Source organism: Microtus pennsylvanicus, chromosome 1 (genome assembly GCF_037038515.1).
Source record: "Microtus pennsylvanicus isolate mMicPen1 chromosome 1, mMicPen1.hap1, whole genome shotgun sequence".
In the NCBI taxonomy this organism is placed as follows: domain Eukaryota; kingdom Metazoa; phylum Chordata; class Mammalia; order Rodentia; family Cricetidae; genus Microtus; species Microtus pennsylvanicus.
The window spans coordinates 40015001-40042992 of NC_134579.1; the positions used below are offsets into that span (position 1 = coordinate 40015001).

General features: G+C 44.8%; 1 protein-coding gene across 1 annotated transcript in view; it reads left to right on the plus strand.

The window, feature by feature from the left end:
- Positions 1-27992, plus strand: part of Hgd (homogentisate 1,2-dioxygenase) — a 48850-nt gene that overhangs the window by 16511 nt on the left and 4347 nt on the right. Inside the window, exons 5-12 of the mRNA XM_075962353.1 lie at positions 11068-11127; positions 12969-13060; positions 15013-15047; positions 15860-15939; positions 16815-16914; positions 18932-19056; positions 22482-22586; positions 24704-24830. Coding sequence (XP_075818468.1) covers positions 11068-11127; positions 12969-13060; positions 15013-15047; positions 15860-15939; positions 16815-16914; positions 18932-19056; positions 22482-22586; positions 24704-24830 — 724 coding nt within the window. The remainder of the gene's footprint in view (positions 1-11067; positions 11128-12968; positions 13061-15012; positions 15048-15859; positions 15940-16814; positions 16915-18931; positions 19057-22481; positions 22587-24703; positions 24831-27992) is intronic.

Below are 27992 nucleotides of genomic sequence, written 5' to 3' on the forward strand. Positions count from 1 at the left end.
TGGAAGCCTGTATGGTAGGTGCATCTTTACCTGTCAAAGACCAATTTTAATACTTCAGTAACTTCACCAACTACCCACATGGAAGATCTCCGAGACTTTGAAGAGTCAGGACTTGCTTAATACTTCTCTCATCTAACCTCAATCCTACAGGGATTCCCCCCCCCCCCCCCGCCATAGGCTACTGTGACGACCATCCTTGATGCCGTGCTAGAAACCTGGGAACTATCCCATTCCAACCTTCGTCTTCTTCAGTTTACATTTGAGCCTGCATCTGAGAATGAATCGGAACTCAGCCTTTGGAGGTTAGCTCAGTCCATTAATATACAAGAAGGACGCCTAATTCTGTTTATCATGTCTCTTCCCCTAACTTGTGAAAGCTCAGAGTTTAATGAGCACATCTAAATCCAATTCGAGTTTACAGATTCCAACATGCATTCTGAGTCAGCTCTTTTAGAAGCCAGTCTTCCAGATTTTATTTCTTATTACAATCCCTAACTTTTGATTGCTGGACAATTAGACCCTTGACACAGTAAAAGTCTAGACTGTGGAAAATACCACTTGGTTTTCAACTAATATTATTTGGACCATGTGGGAATTATTTCAGATTAATTAAAGGTCATATCAAAGAACTCCTTCTGTCCCATGCAACTTATCAAAAGTGCTGCCAAGCAGTACATCCTTCCAGAATATTAGCTGTCAAACGTGTCCAGCTCTACAGATCCTGCCATATTGACAGTCTCAATACGCCTTATCTGATACCTTAAGCCTTCTTCATCCAGCTTTCTCTTTAGACGCTCTGCCACATCTACTCTTCTTCTTCCTCCTCTTCTTCCTCCACTTCCTCCTCCTCTTCTTCCTCCACTTCCTCCTCCTCTTCTTCCTCCACTTCCTCTTCCTCTTCTTCCTCCACTTCCTCCTCCTCTTCTTTACAGAGTGAACCTGAGTCTTACCCTAAATGTGCACTCTACTCCCAGTTCTGACAGACCTCTTAAGAAAATAGTTTAACCCCTCACATCCAACTACACAGGACGACTCCATCCTGTATAAGTCACCTGCCCTAACTATTCCTAGAGGTTAACTCTTGTACTCAGGGAGCTGAGATAGAATGATGATGAGTTTAAGTTCAGCCTAGCCTATAGAACAAGAACCAAACTCAAAAAAAAAGGAGAAGGAAAGGAAGGAAGGAAGGAAGGAAGGAAGAAAAAAGAAAAAAGAAAGAAAAGAAGGAAGGAAGAAAGAAAAGAAGGAAGGAAGAAAGAAAAGGGTGGAAAGGAAAAGAAACATACCCCTCTTCTCCACTTCCCCCTTTCATCCCTGAGATGAAGAACTGTTATGTTTGCCCAGTCTGCCCTTGAACCCCTGACCTCAGGAAATCCTGTCTCAGCTTCTTGAGTAGATACCATACTAGTAGGTACTATTTTCCCATGGAAGGTCATATCCCCAAGAATAACACACTTTTATTCAAAACTTGCATAAAAGGGTCAATGTCTAGGATTCCACCAGTACAGAATTAACCACATCTAATATTTTAACTTATTCCTTTTCATTTTAATCCTTGGACGTTTGTGTGAATCGGTAATTCCTACAGTTCCATGCAACCAGGAACAAAAAATAATTGAACACAATTTCAACCCTTACTTGATTCTCCTTGAAACATTAACTAATACCTAATACATGTCCTGAAGCATCTCTCTGTAAATCCCCTTGCTCAGTTTTTTTTCCTTTTTTTTTATTGATAAAAGGAGAATAAAGGAAAGAAAAAAAAAACAAATTTCCACCTCCTCCCAGCCTCCCATTTCCCTCCCCCTCCTCCCATTCTTCTCACCCTCCTCCCACCCCTCTCCCTTTCCCCCCACTTTTCTCCCCCTCCCTCTCCAGTCCAAAGAGCAGTCAGGGTTCCCTGCCCTGTGGTAAGTCCTAGGTCCTCCCCCCTCCGTCCATATCTAGGAAGGTGAACATCCAAACTGGCTAGGCTCCCACCAAGCATGCATATCATCCTAGAACTTTCATCTGGCGATGGATGGAGATAGAGACAGAGACCCACACTGGAACACTGGATAGAGCTCCCAAGGTCCCAAGGAGGAGCAGAAGGAGGGAGAACATGAGCAAAGAAGTCGGGACCACGAGGGGTGCACCCACCCACTGAGACAGTGGAGCTGATCTACTGGGAGCTCACCAAGGCCAGCTGGACTGTTACCAAAAAAAGCATGGGATAAAACTGGACTCTCTGAACATGACGAACAATGAGGGCTGATGAGACCCCTTGCTCAGTTTTACCCAGACTCCATACCTTTTCTGAGCCGGGATCTTCTCTCCCGTTCTCTCACCGGCCCACACTCTTTGCCTTGTCTCCAATGGTTCTTAGTTCAACTTTTCTACACTCTGCCTTCTGTCTCTAGAAAATGGCACCAGTCATGTGGCTTCCCCACCCCCTCTTGCTAAGACACGTACACATGATGATATCCCTGGTGAGACTGAAGTACAAGGATACCCAGAGAGGATGTGCAAGTCGGAAGTACTCCCCATGGAGTAGGGAGGAGCAGAGAAAGAAACTGTGGATATGAGTAATTTAAAAATCTTTATTTGCATGTAATTAGTTTATGATATAATAGTTTCATATTTGTGTTTTTTTAAAAAGCATTATCTTGTACCTTTTCCCATGTCTTATACTCCTGTTCATAAATTTTTGTTATTGTTTGCTGGTTTTTGTTTGTTTGTATTTTCCAAGACAGGGTTCCTCAGTGTAGCCCTGGCGGTCCTGGATCTCGCTCCATAGACCAGGCTGGCGTCGAACTCAGAGTTCCTCTAACCTCTGCCTCCCAAGTGCTGGGAGTAAAGGCTTATGCCACCACCACCTGGCATTACTATTTTTTAAAAATTAATTAAATTTACTTAGTGTATGTGTGTGCGTGTGTGTGTGCGTGCACACGTGCACAAGTGCTTGTGAGTGCACACACACACACACACACACACACACACACACACACTCCACAACACTGGAGTAGACAAGTCAGGATTTCAGTGTCTCCTGCCATCAGGGCCCTCGGCATTTATCTTTGGTTTTCAGGATTGGTGGCAGGCGCCTTTGTTGATCATCTGTAATGCTGTACTATAACCCATGCTGGTAAATGGATTCTCCTGTCACATGTTGATACTTTCTGTTTTTACTGTCATAAATCATCTGTGGTAATTCCAGTCCTTGTCTTCCCGGCACTCCAAAACATGAACACTGACTTGCCTTTTTTTTTCCCTGAACTGCTGTCCTTCCCTGGGTACCATGACTTTGCAGTGACTTAAAACCCACAAAATAAGGGCTCTCCAGATCCTGAACTAGACTATCACCTCCCCCTTGTGGCCGTCTCCCTCCTGGAATTGGGGCACTTCTCTTTCCGTGTCTTTCTTATTTTTTTTCTCTCTCTCTCTTTAATTTTTAAACTTTCTTTAAATAACATTTTTTCATTTGTTTTACACACCGACCACAGTTTCCCCTCCATTCTCTCCCCCCCATCCTAGATACCCTTCGCCCCCCCCCCCAGCTACTCTCCTCCCTACCCACTATCCACTCCTCCTCCGTCTCCATTCAGAACAGGGTAGATCTCCCATGGACTTGAACAAAAAGCATCAAGTTAACTCAGGACCAAGCTCCTCCTCTCTGAACCAAAAATATAAATGTTCGGTTCCCTTCTCTCCTCTTCCCTTTCGCTTTCTCTCCCCGTTCATAACAAAAGCAAAATGGAACTCGTGGCAGCTCCTTCTCAAAGCCCTGCTTCCCGAGACTGAGGCAAATTTCTTCTACTGTCTTCTCTCCTCACCCTTCGGTTTCGTTTCTGTTCTTGCAAAGGCTCCAGTCATATTCAGTTACCAACCCCGCCCCCATGTATGCTGTCACGATTCTAACCCAGCTGGTCATGGTGGTACACGCCTACAATCCAGCGTTCAGGAGACAGAGGCAAGAGGATCATGAGACCCTGCTTTAAAAATAAAGGAATAAATGGTATTTCTATCACATTCTGGAGATAAGGATATATGAACGGGGTCCAGGCCATAATACTCTTCCTCACCCTCTTCTTCTAAATATCAGCTGGTGAATGTCCCCCACTTTGTTGGATTCTCTTTGCCACACATACAAAGGGATAGTTACTGATGAAAAACGCCTGGGTGAGACAAGCCACTAGGAAGAATTCCTTAAGCAGCTGAGGAATTTTCTAGCTCACTTTAAAAAATTAAAGTGTGGATCACACTTCAAGAAATTTTGTAGAATTTACTCCTGAGATAGCTCTAATTTTTCTCCTTGTCCTTAACTCTAGATAACACAGAGCTCATTTCCATTGACCTGGGTTACGATAACAGCCTCATAACTGGTCCAATATGGCATCCTCATTCTATGCCTGATTGAACTCATCTAAAAGTCTTCAGATCCTGCAATCATCCCTTAGCCGCACTGCCCAGGCTGTCAAGTGCAGGCTCCTACACCAGAGGGAAGAGCCATGATGCACCCACTACCATGAGCTTTTAAACCTCTACATCTGTGGCCCCCAATCTTGGGATGCTTTAACCCTTTAATACAGTTCCTCGTGTTGTAGTGACCACCACCATAAAATCATCTTTATTGCTACTTCATAACTGTAATTTTGCTACTGTTATGAATCAAAAGGTAAATATTTTGGAGGTAGGTGTTCGCCAGAGGGGTCGCGACCCATGGATTGAGAACCAGTGCTCCACTTCTTGCTGTGTCTCCTGTTTGCCAGACACAATTGGACCATCACTATTCCAGGAAAATGGGCTAAATTGTTCAGCCTTGGGGCGTTATGCTTTTCTGTCTTCCTGGAATGTTCTCTACCCTTATAAACATCTATCTGTCAAACCCCACAAATAATTTAAAATTGGCCTTAAATCTAAATATTCTGCTTTCTTCCATTGCCCTCGAGCATCTCCTATGGTGTCGGAGCAGAGCTCATATCTCTGCGGTCTCTCTCTGGTCTGCAGCACCTAGCACACACCTATTTCCCAAAACTGCAAATATTTGTTGAGCGTATTCCCTGGTAGCTCAGATCTCACCATCCTATAAATAGACAGGATTGCATTTCCCTAAATGCATCTTCTGGCACTGGCCAGCACTGCAGTGCACATTGCCTTGTGGGGCCTTTTTGGACAGCTCTCCAGATCTTTCGTGCAGTTCGTCTCTATCAACTTACATTTCACTCCTTGGAAAGATACCGGAGCTGTCTACAAACCAAACGATTTCGGGTCTACAGCTGTCAAATAGACCTCGTGCCAGGACACATCCCTGAAGGAACGCGTCTAGTTATGCATCTCTTCCAAAGTCATTTCCACTGTTTATTTTCCTCCTTGGGAACTCTCCACGCTTTGGAGTCTTCTGCAATGTTCTCAGAGTGGCACTGATGGGCAGAGCTGGGATTTGTAGGCAGTGAGGCCGTTAGGTCAGCGGGGATCCAGTAGCAAAGGGGATTACAGGTGCTCACCCTCCTCTTCTCTCCTTTGCTCCCTGGCTCCTGAGGTGAACGATTTCCTCCATTCTAATATTCCACCCTCACCAGAGGCCCAAAGCCCGGACTTCTCAGTCGTATACTAGACTCCCTAAAACTATGAACCCAAATAATCCTTTCCTCTTTGTAAACTGAGTGGCGGGGATTTCATTACAATGGAGGGCTGACTAGCAGACTTAGACCGCAACCCTGGAAAATGACTACAAAATCCTCAGCTTTGCATTCAGGAGCAAGGTCACACTGGGAATCTAGGTCTACATGCATAATGACTCATTTTTTTTTGAAGTTCCATGAAAGACATTAGAAAGTCTAAACAAATTATTGTGACTTGGATCCTTTTTATCTGTGCTCTTGCCCATGGCTCCAAAGATAACCAGAGCAAGCGATAGTCTTGTCTCTCTCCACATAAATTATAGTTCCTTTTCTCCTGAGATTGATAGGTTTGCTGAAGACTTCTGTGAGTCACTCTTTATTTCCTCCACCCCCTCTTTCCTCCTCGGTCTAGAAGTCAACATTACTGATTATCCTGAACCTCCTCCAACCACGGCTGCAGCTGGCACTGGCTTAAGCATTATGTCTGTGCTTTATGTGAGAGTAACCCACAAGTTACTTCAAAGTTCTTGGATGGTGTTACCGGCTTGGAATAACACGTCTGCCTCTAGCCAACCCATGTGAAGAGAACCCAGGTCACTCAGTGGAGTTGAGTCCGTGGAAGTTTGGGGCGGAGTCAGTGAATGAAGGGCTCTAAGTCTTTTTTTTTTAAAGATTTATTTATTTATTATGTATACAACATTCTGCCTCCATGTATGCCCACACACCAGAGGAGGGCGCCAGATCTCACTACAGATGGTTGTGAACCACCATGTGGTTGCTGGGAATTGAACTCAGGACCTCTGGAAGAGCAGACAGCGCTCTTAACCACTGAGCCATCTCTCCAGCCCCGGGCTCTAAGTCTTGAAAGGGATTTTCATATCATCCAGGCAAAATTGAGTCCTCTAACTTCAGACATATTGAGGCTTCTTCTCTCTGGTTTCCTTTTCATCTTGGGCATGAATTTTGAATCTCCTTCATTAAATGTTAACAGGGATCCTCTCATTGCCCTCCTTTGGAAGTGTTAAAGAATTTTTTGTTCAAACGTTGAGCATTCTTGGAAATGCTTTTCAAACTCTTTTACCACCTCAATTTTCATGCATAAAAGTTTATTCTCCATTGGAATTTGCACAAATGAAAAGCAAACTATGTGTCGCCCTGATAGTCCTGAAGGAAACAAATGTAGGAAGCCAAGTCGTGGTTGGGACTTCAACATCCCTCTCTCAGTAGTTGGCAGAAGCACTGGACAGAAAATCAGAACGGTTGAGCAACTTTGTAAACGTGAAAGGGACTGACCCACATATTGGGAATAATTTTGGACTTTTATAAGCAATGTTCTTTTTTTTTTTTTTGGTTCCTGTCCTGGAACTAGCTCTTGTAGACCAGGCCGGCCTCGAACTCACAGAGATCCGCCTGCCTCTGCCTCCCGAGTGCTGGGATTAAAGGCGTGGACCACCACCGCCCAGCAAGCAATGTTCTTCATGTTTATACCATTCAATAAGTATGCATTCAAACATACTAAAGCCTAGATATCATATAAGAGACTATAAGCTATTCCATTGTTTTTGAAAGAGTTAAATTCCATAAGGAAAGAGCTATTCAGTGGTTGTACATAGTATGAAAAAATGGTTGTGAAACTGTAGCATTATATTATGCCATTGGCTGGGCCATTTAAATAACAGGTACCCTCTAGGGTTGGAGGCTGGGAGTCTAATAACAAGGTCTGAGAAGGGTTGATGTCTGTTAATGGCTTTCTTCTTTGTTTGTTTGTTTTGAGACAGGTTTTCTTTGTATAGCCTTGGATGTCCTAGAACTCGCTTTGTAGACCAGAATGGTCTTGAACCCACAGAGATCCACCTGTCTCTGCCTCCCAAGCACTGGGAATAAAGGTGTGCACCACCACTGCCCAGCTTCTTTTTTACTGGGCCATCTTCCCTTTTGTCTCCACACAGCCTTTCTTCGGACTAGATGTTGGAAATAAGATAATCTATAATTATTTTGGTTTAGTACTCTGGGTTTCATTTCACTATTATTGTTTTTTGACAAGACCTTTGTATATATCCCAGGCTGTAAAACCTTCAGTTCTCCTGCCTCAGTCTCCCAAGTGTCTGGATCCTAATTCTTCGTAGTCTGACACTCCTACATCGTATAATTTAATTAGATCTTATTTACCACTGAAAGGCCTTACCTCCCAGGCAATCTCATTGGAGGCTGGAGCTTCAGTATATGAATTGGTATTGCGTGGGGTTGGGGGAGGTACCAGCTCAAACCAAAGAGTTCTTATCAGTCATGAAGTGTCCTTCCATTGTCAGATGCTCCTCTGTAAGGAATTATAGCCCCTTCCATAGCCCCACTGTGACGTATAGGGAAAGCAATCCAAACAGGGAAAATGATTTGCCCACAGAGGGAGTAGCAGAAGCCAAATCTTCCCATTTGCCCCATGCACAGTCCTCTTGGCCTGGGTTTACCACAGCGAAAATGCAGTAGGCTGAGCTTCTGGCCTCAGCAGGGAATGTTCTCTTCTGCTCTCCAAGGGCATTTCTGTCCATCCCTCTTCACAGTCACTAAAACATCACGTCGAGTCTCCTGACCAAAACCTCTTGCCTGAAGATCCAAAGTTGAATTTCTCCTGTGGTCCAGGTCTTATCAGAACAACGTCAGGATCTTTATTATTCCTCATGATACGGCTCTGTACAATTTACTGCCATCAGACCCAATAGATACATTATCTTTCCCTCTGTAACACCTGCCATTTGAAGGCGATCATTTTTTACATTAGTGAAGAAAGGCTCATGGGTGCCATGACTTCCTCCATCTGGAATGTAGACCCTATTGGTGGCAGACTTCCTGTAGCAGCACGCAGCTGCATTTTCACCCACCACCTCAGCCTCTCTCTCCTTGTAGCTGGAGAATTGCAGTGCTACCAGAGACTTCAGAAAAGTCTTCAGTGGATCTTGCCAACCCATCAGACCTTGGGGTCAGTCTTCCCCACTCACGGAAGAGCCTCTTTTCTGTGAGGTGGGGCTTCATTTCTACCCACGGCAGATATAATCTAAAACATTTTTATAGTATATATTTATAAATATGTTCCATAGAATTACACACATATACATACAGATGTGTATATATATAAAACATCTCTCCTTCCTTCATATCCCCTGCCCGTCTCTCCTTTTTCCTTGAATTTGCTAACTCTTGAGCTTATATTATTTAAACCTTGCTGCTATCTGGAAGCTGGCATTGCCACCACCACATCTAGCTTGAGATGTCACTATTTATTTGGTTTAGCTGTATGGCTTACCTCTTGATTGGGTAGGCTTTTCTAAGCATGTTTGGCTTAGCAACCCAGTAGTCACCGAATCTCTGAGTGCGGGTTAGCTGCACATAGAAGAACGCCTATAAAATGCTGATGCCTGGGTCCCACTTCCAGGGGTTCTGATTTAATTTGGTCATGGTTTCAAAGGCTGTCCAGCTGATTCTCATGGGTATCCAGGGTTGAGAATCTCTGGTTAGTGCTGAATGGTTGCCAGGGAAACGATTGATCGGCTACTTAAATTCTTCCTCTGGGAAATCTATGGTGATGACTCTTTTCCAGGTGATTTTCCTCCACTGCTGCCAGAGAGAGAGGCGGTAGGCAGTGGCCAGTAGGGGACCACAGTCACCCCTTAGAGCTGCAGCAGTGCGTGGGTGGGGGCGCCGCTCAGGGGGAGAGCATGTGTTGCACAAACACGGGGTTCTGAGTTTGGTCCCCAGCACCCACCACCATCCTACAAGCTCAGTGCTCAGCTATAGCCCTTCCCGAAGTCAAGAAAATTTTCTTCTAGGTCTGAAATTCTCGGCAGGATATGTGACTTAAAGGGATGTTTTAACAATGGCCATATTTGGGATGGCTACAACTTGGAGGAATGCGACTGGAATCGGGTGGGCAGGAGCCAGGGGCAGTGCTAAGCATCTCTCTGTGCACAGGGCAGCTCTACAACAAAGAATTACCCAGCACAAAATGCCTCACATGCCAATGGTTGAAAGCCCCTGCTAGATCCTTACTCTTTGGGTTCCCCCGTGTCCCAAGAAGTACCATCGTGACTGGAACCAGTCCTGAAGTATTTCCCGCATTCGAATTCTACTTTAAGCGCAATTTCAACGGTCTTTTTCAGACCCGCATTTTGCATCCCTTTGAAGTGGTCCCAGAATGTCATCATTCCCTTTGCTTTTATGAAATGATGGGAGCTGCCTGACTGCAGGGATCAGAGGCAGAATAATCCCAGCATCACCTTTCCCGTTGATGCTCCCTTTCCTGCCTGGTTGCCTTCTCACAATACAGAATGAACAGAGCCCAGGACCTTGATGGAGCCCTTGCCCATCCAATTTTCACCAGGTGTAGCAGCCAATGGAGCTAGCCCCAGGGTGCAGGTCACTCCGGAAGACATGCCCTGGAGCTACTGGGCAGATGAGCTCGCAGTCTGGCTGATTGATTCATAAACACCTCGCTGACGCTTTGAGATTGACCCGCACCTGTTGATCTTTCCCCCCACTCCCTTAGATCAGTTTGTTATTGAATTAAAGATGATTGTGATTTAAAGGGAACCATTGGGCAGCCTGGGGACAAACCCAAGGTTTGGGGAAGAAATTGAACCGGGCGCTACATTTACCAAATCCAGTCTCAGCTGGATGCATTCTTCTCTCTCTTAAGGAAATAATTCAAAACTGCAAGGGCTGGAAGTAGAAGTAGAACCTTCCCCTGCAGTGTCAGGAGCCCACACAGAGAGGTTGGCGTGCCAGGAAAGGGAGCCGATTATAAATAGCATGAAAGCGGCATCAGTCAAAACTCACAGATGTGCCTGAGCGAAATGTTAAAAGAAACACCTTCCGAGAGAGAGAGAGCGACGGCTTCTCTTTATTTTTATAATTGAAAGCACTAAGGAACAAAGGCACTTTATATTCATATTAAATATATACACCCCGACATCACACCGAGAGAAAGGTACAGAGGCCTACAGCATTCACGCGCACGCACACACACACACCTCCAGCACACACACACACACCACACCTCCAGTACACACACAGAAACACACACCCTAGTAGCACATACACACAAGACATACACCCCTACAGAGCATACACACACAGCAAGAGAGGGATACACACCCCTACAGCACACCTATAGACACACACCCCTATAGTATATACATAGAGATATACACCCTACACAGCATATGTGTATGTGTGTGTGTGCGCACACGCACACATACATGGACGAGAGAGAGAGAGAGAGAAAGAGAGAGAGAGAGAGAGAGCCCCTTTAAAGAAATGGTGGCTAATCATTAGTTCCAACAGAACAAAATCACAAATGGCCAGGACCTCGCAGAGGGAGCAGTTGTCCTTTTTTCTCTGTGGATTGAATCTATTTAATAATCCTATGGTCTCTCCCTGTGAAGTCATTTTCCTGTGTGGGTATTTCTTTTTCCAGCTTAGATGGAAACCGTTTGAGATTCCAAAAACGTCTCAGAAGAAAGTGGACTTTGTGAGCGTAAGTCAATCTTCTCCATGCCTTCCCACTGCCCTCCTGTGTCCTGCGGTGAGCTAGCTAACCATCTGCTGTCGGAATGCCAAGCAGAGCAGCCTGAACCGGAGGCAGCAGAGACACCTGTGTGTAGCATGAGGGCTGGCTGAGGGATGTCTTAGTTACAGGCGCCATATGGCTTCTGACACCACAGAGCACCCAGGAGTATTTGACCTCACAGAAAGGCCAAGGAGAGTAAAATTTCCTCCCTCCAGCACTTCTTTGCATCAGAACGGGCACTCGTAACCTCTCTGGTTCATAGCGCCTTTGATGGTCTGGTGACACCTGTTTTTTTATGTATTTATTTATTTTGTTGTCGCCTTTAATTTGGGGGTTTGGGGTTTTGTTTGTTTGTTTGGCTGCTTGGTTGGTTTGGTTGAGACAGGATCTCCCCCTATAGCTCAGGTTGGCCTTGAACTCACAACAGTCACCTTCCCTCAGTCCCAGGAGCTGGGATTACTGCTATGAGCCGCTATGCCTGGCATAACCTGTGTTATTTGACTGGGTAATATAAACTACATCAAATTACACGGACAATTACATTGAAATGCAATGGTAAAAATATTTCAAGAAAATAAATAGTATTTGTTTTATAGTTGCACACACGCCTCCTAGTTAATGTACTAGATCATAAGACCTATGGGGGAAATCCGCTCACTGTAATATTGAGCCCAAATGATGCTTTGAGATGCCTGTAATGAAGGCTATAAAAACGTCCCTGTCATTGACGAAGTGACAGCACTTCCGGTACTGTTGCGGTTTGCTGCCTGCGCTCATAATGTTTGAAGGAGATGATAAATTCCACTCGGATAGTAAAAAATAAGGACAAACTATGTTCCCATCCGAGAACTTGAAATCCCTGAAATAGATGCCGGGGCTAAGATGACATCAACTCAGGTGGCTACCTGATAAGTACAGTGCCAACTGGCTGCCCTCCTCGATAGTTACAAATGTTGGCAGTACGGGGACACCTGCACCCACAGCAAGGAGTGTGTGGGAGAAGGGACAGGAGCTGTCGGGGGGCCAGTGCTCCAGGAGGGCAGAGGAGAGTTCTGCAGGCCAACTTGGCTCAAGTCTTCCTTAGGGAAACTCCAGGTGCCCCGTGTTAGCCCAAACTGTATCAATCATCTTGAAGCTTTCATCCTTAGAAGTGTCCCTGTGGCTTGTGAGGACGCACTTTAGTAGACCTCAAACTTATCAGTTAAGTTACACTAGAAAAACAAGTTCCCTTCCTGTCTATGGGAATCTGAGGAGCAGAGCCCTCTCTGTTTGGGCTCCCTACCTGCCTGTTTGGGGCAGAGCAATGTTAGAAGTCAACCTGTCCCGTACACCCTTCCCCTTATGCCCCCCACCAGTGTCAGGGCTTCTTGCACTGTGGGTCATCCGGTCCTATAGCAAAAGGACTTGCAGTTAGTCACAAGGTCTACTCTTCTCTGCTCTGCTCTGGGAAGAGTAGCCTGGCTTTCTCCACAAGAGAGACTGCACCGGGGTGGGGTAGACTTGAGGGGCACTAAATGTCAAGGGAAGCTTCAGATCTTCTCCCCCTCCCCCAAGCCTTCTACCAGGTGCCTACTCCTTCCTCCAGGTTTATCATAGTGATAATCAAATGTGCGTTCTGTAAGTTCATCTGACTTGGCCATTATGGCTTCAGACAAGGATGCCTAGGATCTAGGATGGGACACAGCCCACCAAGTGTAAGTCAAGACATTTCAGGCAGCCTAGCTCCCAATGCCTCCTAGGACATTCTTTCAGGGGCCAGGGAGAGAGCTGGTCCTTTAATCACTCCCCCTTCTCCCCTGCTCTCTCAGGGGCTGCACACCTTATGTGGAGCTGGAGACATCAAGTCTAACAACGGGCTTGCTATTCACATTTTCCTGTGTAACACCTCCATGGAGGACAGGTAAGAGGTTCAGGGCTGGGGCATGATAGACCCATCCTTCGGGGCCTGGTGGCCAGAGAGTGGAGGACTAATATAGTCCCACACGCACAAACACTGCCCTTTGGTACTTGTTCCCCTCTCGGAGAAATGTTGGCGTGTGTTTCTTGATAATGATATCAAATACGAATCTCTATTTTGACTGGCTCTTAAGACATAGACAAAAATGTCTTGTAACAGCGTAGGCAGAAAGGAGAGGTTAGGACCATGTGATGAAGAAGTTCAAGTAAGTAGAACTAATTTAAATTTTAATTTTTAAGATTCCCTAGTATTTTCCTTTTGGGCCACCAACCAGGTTCCAGATCATAACACAGGGACTTATTAGTTTTGAATGTTTGGCCTAGCTTAGGCATGTTTTTTGACTAACTCTTTTAACTTAAACTAACCTTTTTTTTTTAATTTACCTTTTGTCTTGGAACTTTTTACCTTTTTTCTCCTTCTGTATATCTTACTTTCACTGCTTCTAATGTCTGTCTGACTGCTGCCTGGCTTTCTGCCCCTCCCATCCTTTCTCTGCCTAGTTATTGGCTGTTCAGCTCTTTATTAGACCAATCAGGTGCCTTGTGCAAGCAACGTGAAACAAATGCAACTCATTTTTATATAATTAATCACATATCTTTATATCATTAAACAAATGCAGCATATATCAACAAACGTAACATACCTTTGCACAGTTAAAGAAATATTCATAGCATATACAAATATAACACATCTTTACATAGTGAAAATAATATTCTACCACACTCTAGGGCTCATGTCCAAAGTCACATGACAAGAGCAGTTGTGAAGGCAAAGTATCCGTGTTAGCTGATAACTGGTAGCTCTGTGGAAGCTCAGTGTTCCTGCACATAGAAGTTTCCATGTTGTTTTTGTACAGGGGGGTGCATGTCATAGCACATGTGTGCAGAAGACAACTTAGGGACAATGGCGGGGGGAGTCCCTTCTTTTCTTCCACCATGTGGTCCCAGGTTTCAAACTCAAATCCTCAGCCTTGGTAGCAGGTACCTTTACCTGCTGGGCTATTTTACCGGTCCCTATAGTCTGTTTCTTTTCAATGTGAAAAAGTAAGTGACATTTCTACCTTTTCTTTGGAAAGGAGACTATCATGGCAGCTTTGCACACAACCCTAGAACTACACCATTGTGCCTGAAGCCTAAATCTGATCTTGCTGACTTAACAAATTTGTGTGAGCTGTTCAAATCTTTAAAAAATTGTTTTTATTTTTATTTTATTTTATGTGTCTCGGTGTCTTGCCTGCACCATATGTGCCTGGTGCCTGTGGAGGTTAGAAGAGGGTGTTGAACCCCCTAGCACAGGAGATAGGGACAGTTGTGAGCCACCATGGAATTGCTAGGAATAGAACGTGGGTCCTCTCGAAGAGAAATAAATACTTGTAACTGCTGAGCCATCTCTTCTGCTCCAGCTGTTCTACTTTTTGAATCATGAATCAAAGCCAAGATCACAGCCCTGTGAGACACTGAAGACCCCTCTTTGGGTCTAGCTCTGTATCAGGTCACCTCCCTTCTCTCCACTGGCGTCACAACGGCCTCCCTTTAGTTCTCTCAAGAAGGCCTTCTTGTCCCATTGTACCTAAGCCTGCCTCTCCTTTTGCCTGGAGTGTCTTCTCTTGCCGAAATGATGTCGTTGGCTCTCTTGTCAGATATCCCATCTGTAGGGAGGCCTTTGCTTTCTCCCCAAACCAGCGCAGGTCCCCAGTCCTTCCCAGCACCAGTGTGCCTCGCAGTGATGGAGGTCCGCAATCTGCCTTTCCTGTTGCACTCTGCTCGATTTTTAACTGTGCGAGGGGGGCTTCTCTCCCGTGGAAGGCACTAAATGATAATTTGTGGAACGAATAGATGTGTCCAGATTGTGTTAAAACTGAAAAGAAATCACAGGAAATCCTCTGTCTCTTTCAGATGCTTTTACAATTCGGATGGGGATTTCCTGATTGGTAAGTTCCTAAGTAGGAAGACTGACTGAGCCTGCGCTGCATTCCAGGTTTTGTTGTTGTTATTATTGTTGTTGTTTCGCATTTCACTTGCCTGCATTCTCCCAACTGTTTTATTAAACGAAGAGCCATCTCCAGACACCACGGGTGGTCTGGAAAAGATTCCTAGCATCTTCCAAGTGTCTAATGTATGCTCTGGGCTTTCTGCCTGTGGCTGTCTCTGTTGGGCGTCTCTCACGTGGGAGATGTTGGCAGCTGAAATGAAGTTAATAACGTATGGCTAACTTATTAGGAAAATTCTATTTGCTTTTAAACTCACCCAAGGAAAGCCCATTTGTCATCGATAACCACCACTCAGATAAACAAAAAAAAATTATGAAACCATCTATAATGTTAAGGCCCATCAGAGGTTATTCTGGTTTTTCCATGGTGGTGTTAGCATCAGTATTGGGGTGCAAACATTTTCATGTAGTCAGAGATATGCAGATGCCCAACATTCCCATTGACATGTCAGAAAAGAGTGATTTTCCATGTATGTCTATGATCCTTTTGGATCAGTTCACAAAAGTGTATATATACAAGCTCCTCTACAGGGGTTGGAGTGGGAGGGAAGACTGAGATTTTGAAGAACTTTCCAGACCGTCTAGACAGTAAAACAGTTAACTGACACTGTCAGAATATAACTTACTCCCAAGAGACACAATAAAGGCCTCCTCATTCGCAATAAAAACCAACTCCAGCCCTTAAGCCTTCAGGTTCTCCCTTGAACAGGGTGGCTCACCCCTGCACTGTCTTCTTTTTCTCCCTGTTGCCAGTTCCCCAGAAAGGGAAGCTTCTCATTTACACAGAGTTTGGCAAGATGCTCCTGCAGCCCAACGAGATCTGCGTCATTCAGGTTGGTAATGAGCCCTCTCCCCGCTGCCTCTCCCTAATTCGGGAGCCATCCGATGTTTCAGCTGCCGCTATTTCTAACGCTAAAATGTCTCTGTCATGTCTGGGCAACAGGGAGGAATGTGAGTCACACAGTGGCTTCAGGGTGAGCGGCCCAGTGCCTGCTTTGTTTAATATAGCACACAATCCCAAAGCAAAGAATGTTTATCCCTTCCCTTCCCTAAATGTTTGTTGTCTGCTTGACGCTGTATCAGAGAGAGGAGATGGTGAAGGTATTCAAAAAAAAAATTTTTTTTTTGGCTAATTGGAAGCTGCTGTTATTTCTGGACCCAATGAGAGGTTATTGTGGGTACGATTAAGAATTAGATTTTTCTTTGTAACCCATCTTTAATCTGCTCGCCTTTCACAATTGTCTTGGTTAGGGTTTCTACTGCTGTCAGAAGACACCATGACCATGCAACTCTTATAAAGAAAACATTTAATTGGGGTGGCTCGCTTACAGTTTCAGAGGTTCAGTTCATTATCATCACGGCAAAGAGCATGGTGGGTAGCAGGGAGCATGGTAGCGTGCAAACAGATATGGTACAGGATGCATCTTGACCAGAAGGCAACAGGAAGTTGACAGAGACACTGCGTGGTATCCTAAGCATAGGAAACCTCAAAACCCACCCCCACAGTGACACACTTCCTCCGACAAGACCATACCTACTCCAACAAAGCCACACCTCCTAACAGCAACCCTCCCTATGAGATTATGGGGGCCAATTAGATTCAAACTGACCACAACAACATGCCTGGAGCCACAGCCACTTTACTTCTGCATCTAACTACAAGAATATGATTTATTTAAGAAGGCACGCTTGTGCTTCTGTCCTCCAGAGAGGAATGCGATTCAGCGTCGATGTCTTCGAGGAGACCAGGGGCTACATCCTGGAGGTCTACGGCGTCCACTTTGAGTTACCTGACCTGGGACCCATTGGTAAGCCTTCCATCTAAGCCTCCCTTGAGATAGATGCATCTCTCTCCATCTCTCCCACTCTCACACCTTCTCTCTCCAGACAACCGCCTCAGACCAAGTGCCTTCCTTTCAAATGCACGGATAACAGAAAATGACCCAAACTAATCTACTCTAAGTTTCTCTAAAATAACACCACCGAACAACGAGGGTAAAGGCATGTAATGGGTTTCTGGTTGGAGACTGTGTATTTCAAAGGACACCAAGGGGATCCCAAGAAGAGCTACCAAGAATGAGATCTGAGATTTGAGTAAATTCTTTTGGGTTTTGTTCTTTTGTTTTGTGTTTGTTTTGTTTTGTTTTTTGTAAGTCAGGGTCTCTTATATCCCAGGCTGATCTAACTCTCTCTACAAGGATGAGAACAACGTTTAGCCTCTAATCTTCCTGCCACTCCTTCCAGAGTACTGAGATTCACTACCATGCCAGTACCATGCAGTGCAGAGAACTGAACCCAGGGCTTCAGGCATGTGAGGCAAGCACTGAGCTACATTCTTCCCAGCCCTGAGATTTGATTAATTTTTGATGGCACATTAAAGAGAAGAGGGAAGGGAACTACTTAAGCGAATACAAGCTAATGAGAATGAGCTTCGTGAAGAATTGCTTTCTGAAGTCAATGAGCTGTAAAAATGGCCGGCCTGGGTTCTAGTCCCATGGAACAATGGAACGGACTGGGTGACACGTGACCTTTGAGCATCACAGTCCTTCTGAGCACACTCACGAAATCCACACACTTAACACACTCAACGAGTGTATCACTTCACGCTATGAAGGAGCTAGAAACAACAACCCCTATGTGGTAGATTAAAATTTCCTGCTGTCCCTGCCCCTGCTCTTCCAACCGCTGAAGGCAGGGAATGCGGGAAGGGAGGGAAGATCTTAGGAGTAATTGTTCTTGAGCCTCCCTTGGAGAAAAAAAGGGAGCCCGGGAATTTGGCCCCTAGTTTCATCCTGAGCCGTACCTCCCAGTTCTTTCCTTCTGTGTCAACAGCTTTTCAGAGCAACAAGGACAGGCCAGCCTGTGCCTTCTGGTCACTCCCCTGGGGAACCAAATATTCAGAGGAAGGTGGGAGGCAGCAGAGAGGCAGCTGGAGCCATGGTGGGCCGTCTGTCATCCTGCCTGCCACCCACTCTTCCCACTTTGGTCTAGCTTCCTGCTGCTCTACAGGCAGCTGAGCCTTCAGGTTCCACGGAGCATGTTCTCTCTGGAAAATATATATAATTTACTAACCAGCTGGGGGCTCTTTTTTTTTTTAACCCCAGGAGCTGGAAATGATAAAACACTCCCCAGGCCTCTCCTCTCTGAGTTAAATTATGTTTTTGCACTTACGCTTTTTCATATTTTGTCTTTTGATTTATTTCCTTTCTCCGGAGGGAACACTCCCTCCTGTGCAAAGCTAAACAGGCAGGTCCTCAGTTCGTCCTCTCTGAATGGCAGGCACATATTTTTCATGCTGGACAGCAGCTTTATAATCCTGGCTTTTGAGTTCTATCTACCGGGCAGAAGCCGACCTGGGACAATAGCTTGTAGCCTTTTTATAAGAGATCAAGGTCTAAGCATGTGTTGGAGAGAGTCTCCGGGCTTCCTTGGACAGAGATCTGCTGCTGTTCTCAAAACTCTTCCCCTCTCCTCCTCTCTGGTTCCTCCCTCGCCCTTTCTCTCACCCGTGGTAAATGAATAGTGATGTGGTAATGATTATAAAAATAACAAATGAGCCACAATCACTCTTCATCTTTAGAAAACAATGCTGCTTATGAGGATTTTTGAAATTTTCTGTTTTTCAACCAAAAACTCTTGGATCTTTCTGCAAATCTACCAGACAGAGATCCAGTAGATTCTGCTTTGCTTGGGATTGAACCCAGCAAGGATTTTGATGATAATTTGTGGAATGGTTCTTGACACAGAAGAAGGCCTTCCCCTTTGCAGGCATCTTCCCTTTGACTCTGGAAATATCTAAATTGGGTTTGGATTACTGTGTTCTAGGAGCAAATGGCTTGGCCAATCCTCGTGATTTCTTGATCCCTGTTGCCTGGTATGAAGATCGTCAAGTGCCAGGAGGCTACACTGTGATTAATAAATACCAAGGCAAGCTGTTTGCTTCCAAACAGGTAAAGTACGACTGTTGGTAGCCAGGTCTGAATGTGGAGTTATGAAGCACCAGTTAAAAGCCAAGGCCAATATTAGGTACATTGCATATGTCCTTTTGTCTATTTTTGTTTGTTTGTTTGTTTTTCTAGGCAGGATTTGCTTGTAGCTTTGGAGCCTGTCCTGGAATTTGCTCTGTAGACCAGGTTGGCCTCGAACTCACAGAGAGGCAGGTGGATCTCGAACTCACAGAGAGAGATCCACCTGCCTCTGCCTCCAGAGTGCTGGGGTTAAAGGTGTGTGCCACCATCGCCCAGCACATCCTTTTGTCTTTATCACACTACTGAGGTACTGCAAATTACATACTGCTTGCCTTCCTAGTCATGAAAATAGGCCAGATAGCGATAATTCATCGCCCATGTCCCAGTAAGTGATAGAACCAGGGTTAAAACCCCCAACTGTTAGACTTTACAGGTTTCCATCTAGCAATGGAAATTTGGCACTATGCCGGTCTCTGGAAATGACATGGGGAACATGCCATAGAGGCCGCCTAAATATGTTCTGAAAAAGCTGAATTACCACAAAGATCAGCCAAGTAACGACCCAGCTAAGACTCAAGAACGCCATTTATAGTGTGTGTACCCCCACTGCCCTGTTGAGTCTCGCCCTCAGCAAAAGTCCAATCCACTCCTCTGTTCTGAAAAAGCTGAATTACCACAAAGATCAGCCAAGATTGATATTACTCAGTGACAGCCTCATTTCAAATACAAGTGATTGGTCGTTGATCTAAAACAAAGAGAATTTGCTAATTAACTTCAACTATCCCAGGGACCTAGTAGACTCAGAACATGAAATCACAGGCAATAATATAAAATTAATTCTGAGAGATGCCAACATTCTGTCCCTTCTGAAAGAGTGTCATATGAAAAAAATATAATCTATGCTATAATACTATATGACTTCTTGTTCATTTTTTTTTTGAGACAAGGTCTCATGTAGCTCAGTTTGGCACTGAATTTTCCTTGTAGCTGAGAGTGACTTTGAACTCCTGACCCTCCTGCTTCTACCTTCCAAAAAAGGATATTTCGAGTGTGCCCCATCCTGCCAGGCTATTACTATGTGTTATTACTTAACTTCTCAAGAGCAGAGTGTTAGAACAGATTAATCATATAATGAAAGTACCCAAATAGCCCTTCTCTTGCTATTGTCTGCTTTGTTGTTTTATTTGTCTGATTTGTTGTCTGCATTTGCATGGCACATGTTATTTTCCTTGACTGGCACCAAAGGCCATGCCAACCAGCAAATACTAAGCAGTCTGAAACTAAGCTTAAGCCCTGGAGCAAACAGTCATGTGCTATCCTCATGTTCTTTGGGTCGGGATTTTTCAGAAGTGGTTCAGGGAATATTTGTACAGAAAACCACAGAAAGCCTCATTTACGATGCTTATGCCTACATGAATTCTCTCATCTGGCAAAAAGCGTTAGCCTCTGGAGAATCCGAAGAACAAATCTGCATGAGCTTTAAGTATGCTCCCCAGACTATTATTATTTTACACTCAGTTGATAGAGGGCCTCCTTTCTGGCAGTAGCCAGCAGCTGCTGTAGAAAGAAAGCTTTCTACTTCCCCGGGGAGCCTTGTGATGGTCCCACTGGCCCATTCTCCACTGCCATGGTCTGTATCCTGGGGGACTGACATTTGTCCACAGAGTAGCCTGGGCTCCTTAGTCTACTGTCTGTTGTTTGGCTCAACTGGAAGAAACTTGATGACAGGAGAGAGAATAGTTGGACATTTCTTCATCGCTTCCTCCCTATTGAAGACATGAATAGGGCCTGGTCTATCTCCTGTTGAGTGGCCTCAGTGTGGGGAGTCAGTTCATTGCAACTTGTAAAAGCTGATGTGCACACATCTGTACCACCCTGGGTTTCAGCAGCATCATACTGGGACTCAAAACCAGGCACTCAGCATTGTTTCTTTGTGTTCTTTTTTTCACCAAAAAAAAAAAAAACATTATTAGGGGGAGATAAATATCATAGTGAGAGTATTCATAGCACAGATATCGGAAAATACTATAAATCAGAGCCTTGTTTCCCCCAAAGAACTAGCTACAAATATTTACAAATAGACTTTTCTTCATGGTTCTGGCTCCTGCCGGCATCCTATAACAGTACTTTCCTTTCTTTTTCTCATGACTAGGAATGCCAATGCCTTCCCACTGTGGTAAGGCTCAGGAACCTCAACACTTCCAAGATGGTTCCACTTAGCCCTAACCATGTTTTTGTGCATGGTCTTTTCCCTTAAATTTTTTTCTTTGTTCTCGAGAATATCATAATATCATAAATACAAAGACATATGATCATATTCAGTCCCATTTCCCCCTTTTCCTCTCTCCATATCCCCTTCAACACATCTAACTCCCAACTTCACATCTTTTCACTTTTTTATTGTTTATACCCCCTAATTACAGTTAATGCTACCTATATGTGCATGGATGTAGGTCTACCCACAGGAACATGGGAAGCCTACCAGTGACACATCTTCAGTTCCTGGAGGCCTGGAGATCATCTACGCCATTTATAGCAGAATTTTGGCTAGCTTGCTCTTATGCACATCTTGCTGCTCTGAGTTCATTAGTTTGGCAACCATTCATGTCTAGAAGGCAATAAATATTTCACTATATTCCTTACCATCTCCCAACTCTTATATGATTTCTGCCTCTTCTTCTTTCAAGATGGTCCTTGAGCCTTGGTCTGGCTGGGTGGGCATTGATACAGATGTCCCATTTACAGCTGAGCATCTCTTATTCTCAGTATTTTGATCAACCATATACTCTGAACTTTAGAATATTCTTTATCGGATCCTCCTTCTGGATTAGATGCACAGTACCCATGAGGAAGATTATAATACCATAGCCCCAAAGTGATCTCCTACTCCAGATGAAACAGAGCACGGTGTCATTCTGAAATCTCAAACATGTAGAATTGGGGCTCTTCACGGTGTCTTCTTCCACGAGCTCAACAGCAGACACTGTGTCTATGAGAAGTTCCTTTAGACAGCAAAACCCTGGAGAAATAGCACAGCAAGTGCCTGCTGCACCAGGAAACAGAGGGAAGCCCAGATTGTTTGAGAACTGCTGGCATCTACAGATACAGTTAAGTTAAAAATTGAAAAAGCACCGCTTGATGAGTGTGCTAGGCTTCGGCTGTACGCGTGACGGGCCTGACAGCTGCAGCCTCTGAACTGGAAAAGGGGTTAACGACGAAGTGAGGACCTAGGAGAGGGTGTGCGAAGCAACTGCAGAATGATTATGAGCTACGATGCTCCCAAAGGATGGTCTAGTTAAATTTAGAACAATAGCAAATAAAAAGAGTTATGTCAGTAAGTACTGCACGTCTGCAGCTATGGAAATATTACATCCTAAGACCATGCTCTCCTGGTTTTTTGTGATTAGAGTGTCTCCCCATTCAATGTTGTGGCCTGGCACGGAAACTATACGCCCTACAAGTACAACCTAGAGAACTTCATGGTGATCAATGCAGTGGCCTTTGATCATGCGGTAAGTCTGGGCCATGCAGGAACCCTGGGGACCAGACAGCCCTTGAATGGGAGGGATCCAGAGTATACCTGTGGACAGTCACAGAGCTAAGGTTCTCAAGGTCATCCTTCACAGCCTCAACAGGGTCACCTGTCCTTTGGTGAAGGAAACATTCCAGGGCAAACGAGGAAGCCAGGAAATACCCAACCTAACTTACTTTACTTCAATGTAATCACAACTCTCACGAATGGGAAAAGGAAAACCTGCTAATGCTAATGTTGAAGGCAGGAGGGAGAGTCGTTTACAGACCTGGCTACCTTGCAAACTCTGCTCTGGCTGCCTCCCGCACCCTAGCCTCTGCTTCTGGCTGTGGTTGACTATGAAGAGCAAGGGAGCCCTCTTGTAAAGTCACGCAAAGGTTGAACACTTGATTCTTTTTTTTAAAATTTTGTTTGAACTTAGTCATATTTTTTTAGTCAATTAGGGGGCCAAGGATAGGTCCCTGGTCTACCATACAGGCTCCCGAGAGCCCAGATAAAGTGCTAGTTCTGTGACCCTGAGGGGAAGCTCATTCTGTAGTGTACTTCATAATAGATTAACTTAACCCACAAGCTGAGGGATAATTGGGGCAGAAGCCAGAGAGTCAGAGATAGAAGGATTACTCTGAGCCAATTCAGTTTCTCTCTGGGGGGCCCAGACTACCTTTCTGAACAACAGTAGATCTTAATAAAACCAAAGGGGAAAAAGAAAATCAAGATTCCAAGCCCAAAGCTTTGTGAAGAAGTACCCTGAGACCTTGGTAAAGCTCTATTTGAGCCTTCCTACCTTGTCTTCCTTTTAATAGTTTCCGACCATTTCCCCTGACAAATGAAAGGAAAAATGGTAACTTCCAGCAAGAAGAATTGGGTCGACTTTTTGTTTTGTTCATGGTTTTGTGTTTTGTTTTGGTTTTCATTTGAATTTACAGAGATTCACTCTTCTCTGTACTGCTGGGGTGGTTATTCAGTCTGATCACCGCTGTGGAAAACCTTTGCAGGCTCCCCATGATTTAGGATTAAGTCTGAGCTTGAAAGTGTGGCATTTGGTACTCCTCACCATCTGGCCCTGGACTCCTTTCTCTAGTATCGCATCTCACTCCTCCTTCATTCTTCACCGCATCCCTCTGGCTTTAACCTTCCCTTGCTTTACAAAAGTTCAGAGGACCTTGATATCTTTTCTATTTTCCCTGATAAAATCCCTCCCTCTGTTCCTCTTTTCTCCCCTACCTTTCTTTTGTTCACTTTTAAAGAGTTAGCTCAAGTCATAGGCCTTTGAAGCTTTCCCTGATCCCGTCACAGGAGATGAGGAAGGGTGGCGTGACCAGGAGAGGGCTGGCGGTCACCAGAATGCACTGCATAAATGCATGAAGCCATCAAAGAGCAAATTCAACAGAGAGTGATTTTGAAAAAGAAATAGCCACGTTCTCCTTTCCCCAATTAAAGTTAAAGGAGTAGAGAATAGATTCCCAATCTCTGAATCTCCCGGTGTCAGCACTGCTTCTGATAGTGACACAGATATCAATCGCATTGAATCTTGGTCTTTCCACCTAGGAGTCTAAAGTTCTTGGAAAAAGTATAATCTCATCCTTCTGAGAGTCAATCAAGGAGTCAATCAAGAGTCAAAAAATTACTTAATTTTAACCAGTTCTCAGGTTTTTCCCGCCTGTAGACACCATCTGGACTCTGATGCCCTGCCTCCCCAAGAAGCATCCTGACCTCCACTCTAGGATGTGGATGCTGTTTTGTCTGTTCCCCGACCTTCTCTGAGCAGCACCAAGCTCCCTGCCACTCAGGCTGTGGGTAGAAGAAGTCAGGCACTCTCGCTGTCCGTGCTGGAGGGAAATAGGGCGCCTCTAATGTAGACTCAGCAGGCTGCCGGTCCTCTTACCCGGCGTGAATGCATTTTGCTTCCATCACAGCAAGAAGGCAGCCACATGAATGATTACTCCAATTCAATCAGAGCCCAAATATCTAAGTCTGACCTGGGTCACTTAATCAGAACCTGTCACTTGAAAACACCTTCCTGTGCAGGAGACAAGCTGTCATGGCTCCCTCCCCTCCCAGGCATCTTACCTTCAGCCTCCTCTTATGTGTCTACAGGATCCTTCCATTTTCACAGTGCTCACGGCCAAGTCTATCCGACCTGGAGTGGCCATTGCTGACTTTGTCATCTTCCCACCTCGGTGGGGGGTGGCAAATAAGACCTTCCGGCCTCCTTATTACCACAGTAAGTCTCTGTTTCACCAGAATACCGCTGGACAGTAGGAACAGCAAAGTAATGTGGCACTGGGGACAATGGCCAGGTTGTTCTTGGACCCCCTGACGTGCCTTGAATTTAGAATCCGGCCTCTCGGGCTACTCTTGGGCTTTAAGAGGCTCCAGCCTCACAGTATCTGCAGGGTGATTCGTGGACTGAACCTGGCTCCTGTTTCTCTGGCTCGAAAGAGAGACAGAAAGGTTGGAAGCCTGTGAAGCGAGACCGTGGAATTCAGATCTTTATAAAGGGTGGGGAGTAGTTTGTTTGGGGAAACTACTTAAATCTGATCCGAGAACAAGTAAAATGTTCCTTATTTAATTATTTTGACAAAACAAAGCAGACAGCGATCTAATCTGGGAAATCAACTCTTCTGGAAGATGGAGGTGTTATTAATGAATTGTTTTCTTTGACAATTTCATCTGTGTGTATAACGCATTCTGACTGCCTCACCCCCACCCTTTCTCATCTCCCCCATTCCACATACACCCCCTCATCTCTATTGATTTCTATCCCACAGCCCATTCCACATACACCCCCTCATCTCTATTGATTTCTATCCCACAGTCCATTCTGGTTTTTATTCTTTTGGTTTTTCGAGACAGGAATTCTCTGTGTAATAGCCCTGGCTGTCCTGGAACTGACTCTTGTAGACCAGGCTGGCTTCAGAACTCACGAAGATCCAAAGATCCGCCTGTCTCTTCCTCCCGAGTGCTGGGATTAAAGGCTTGCACCACCACTGCCTGCCCGGCCCACATTCCATTCTTTTTGTTTAATTTGCATCCGCCAGAGTTTGACCAAGACCTTCTCTATGACCTTGGGATTGAAACTACTCATTGGATCCTGGGGGTAGACCAGTTGGTACAAAACTGAAGACAATGGCTGACCATCATGGAATCATGAAGTTGACTCCCTTTACCTGTACCCTCCATGAATGGCCTATAGTTCAGCAGTAAGGGATCATTTCCCATTAGCCCCCCCCCCCAGAATTCATGACTGACCATTGAGAGGGCCTCTCCCTGACCATTCAGCGTCCCTGCCATGTGTGGGCCTTACACAAGTAACTGAAGCTACTATGAGTTCCTAACTACACTGGCCGTTCTGTATGTAGAGGATGGTGTTTACTAATCTACCTCCTATCTTCCAGCTTCTATGTTACTTCACTCTGTCTTCCCACAGCATCCCTTGAGCCCTAGAAGGGATAGTATAAACACTTGCTCTATGCTTCAGCTCCCATTTTCCACATATTTTCAGCATCTTGAGCAGCCAATGGGACTCTGAGTTCACCAGTGTCCACCGCAAACAGAAGCTTCTTTGAGTGGGGTTGAAGGCAGTTTCTGTCTGAGAAATGAACATGGATATTTAGAAGGAAATTTGACATTATGTCTATGTAGTTAAATGTCAGTAGTAATTTTCCTTGCAGGGCCTATGACTTCCCAAGGCTTGGGTTTTGACCAGACTTCCAGAACCAAGCAAAGGATCATTCTATGACACAGGCCTCAAATCTAGAGAGCAGTTGGTTACCCCATGGTAGTCATGCCACTACTGCATGTATAGGCACATTTCACCAGCAGGTTGATGGTGCAGAGCTGGTAGAATTGGTAGAATTCACTAATGGGTAAGATCATTTGATAGCTTTTCTTCCCCTCCCCTCCAGTCACTAGCACAAAGAAGAAGGTGATTCAGACAAATTCAGTTTTATTTTAGTTGTATTATTAAGACTAATGATTGTTGGCAAGTTTGTAAGGCCCTACTATAAGTTTTTTTTTCAAAATATTAACTTATTTGGGTTATAACAGCAGCAAGAGATAGATAATATCAATTATCTCCCTCTCTGTTTCCCTGAAGATGAGACCGACACAGAAAGGAAGCCATTCTCCAGGTCTCACGGTTAGTTGAGTGGCAGGGTCAGGATTAAATTGCAGATTGTCTGATGCCAAAGCAGACACATGTGACTGCTAATTGATGCGGCTAGTGCTGTGGCCTGTGCATAATCCACGTCTAGGAATATTTATCCAGTCAGTGAATGCATTACCAAGAGTGAATAAGTACACTGCAGCTGTGTTTAATGCGGTTGACATTTTTAATTGTGCAAATTAAACAGGTCAAGGTACAATTCTGCTTTCAGGAGGATTTTACATTTTTTTTGAACATAGAGGGCTGGAAAGGCTGCATTGTGCATTTTCAGCCGGAACAGTCTAGAAAACAAATGATTTTTCCATAGTTAACTACAGAACCTTCTGTGTATATGAGTTCCTCTCTGTAACAGTTCCCAGGTACCAGAGCTTCATGGTAGACAGATGCACTGAATAGGCAGTTTAAGCATTTGGGAGGGTGGGGAAGTAAGGCTGTCAGATGAAAGAGGGCCACTTCACAGTCAGATGACAGCCAGCGTGCCCCTTCAAGGTCACCATCAAGAGTACCCTTTCCCTTTCAAGTTTATTCTCAAGCTTCTCTCTTCCAGAGTTTAATTCGTTGGCTTTAAAGTAGAAACTCAGAGGCTGCCCTTTGAACTAGGACGCCAGAGGCTTCTGACCCAGAGGTCTACAGACTTTCTGTTGAGAGCAGCGGTGGAGGGCTCGTCTCCCCTCCTAGGTAGAGGGACAAAAACTGCACTGCTGTGCTCCGGGCTCCCGGTTCACTCCTTAATCTCCTTTGTACTGCAGAGCGCCTGAAACAGTGGTCCTTGCGACACGCCTCCTATGATGGTTTTAATGACTTGTCCCCAAATACCATCTCATAAAGATGTGGTGCCAAATACCATCTCATAAAGATGTGGTGCCCTGAGTTGGTTTGGAAAAAAAAAACCATGCAGAACCCGAAGTTAAAAATTAGTTTTATCAGAGATATGAAAATATCGCTGTAGCGATACTCCAAATCTTTGTTACTTTGATGTGACTTTAAGGGGAATTGGAGAATTATTTCTGTAGAAATATTGCCTCTAGTCATTTTAATGCACCTGAGTCAACTAGAGCCAGCTTTAATCAGGAAGGCAAGCTCTACCCTCCCACTGTCCTTTGAAACATCAAAAGCCATGTAGAATATCTTCACCCAACTCATTGCTAACTAAATTCACATTCAGATCAAAACCAAATTCTGTCCTGCTCTCTTCTTAAAATTAAACTGTGAAGGTGA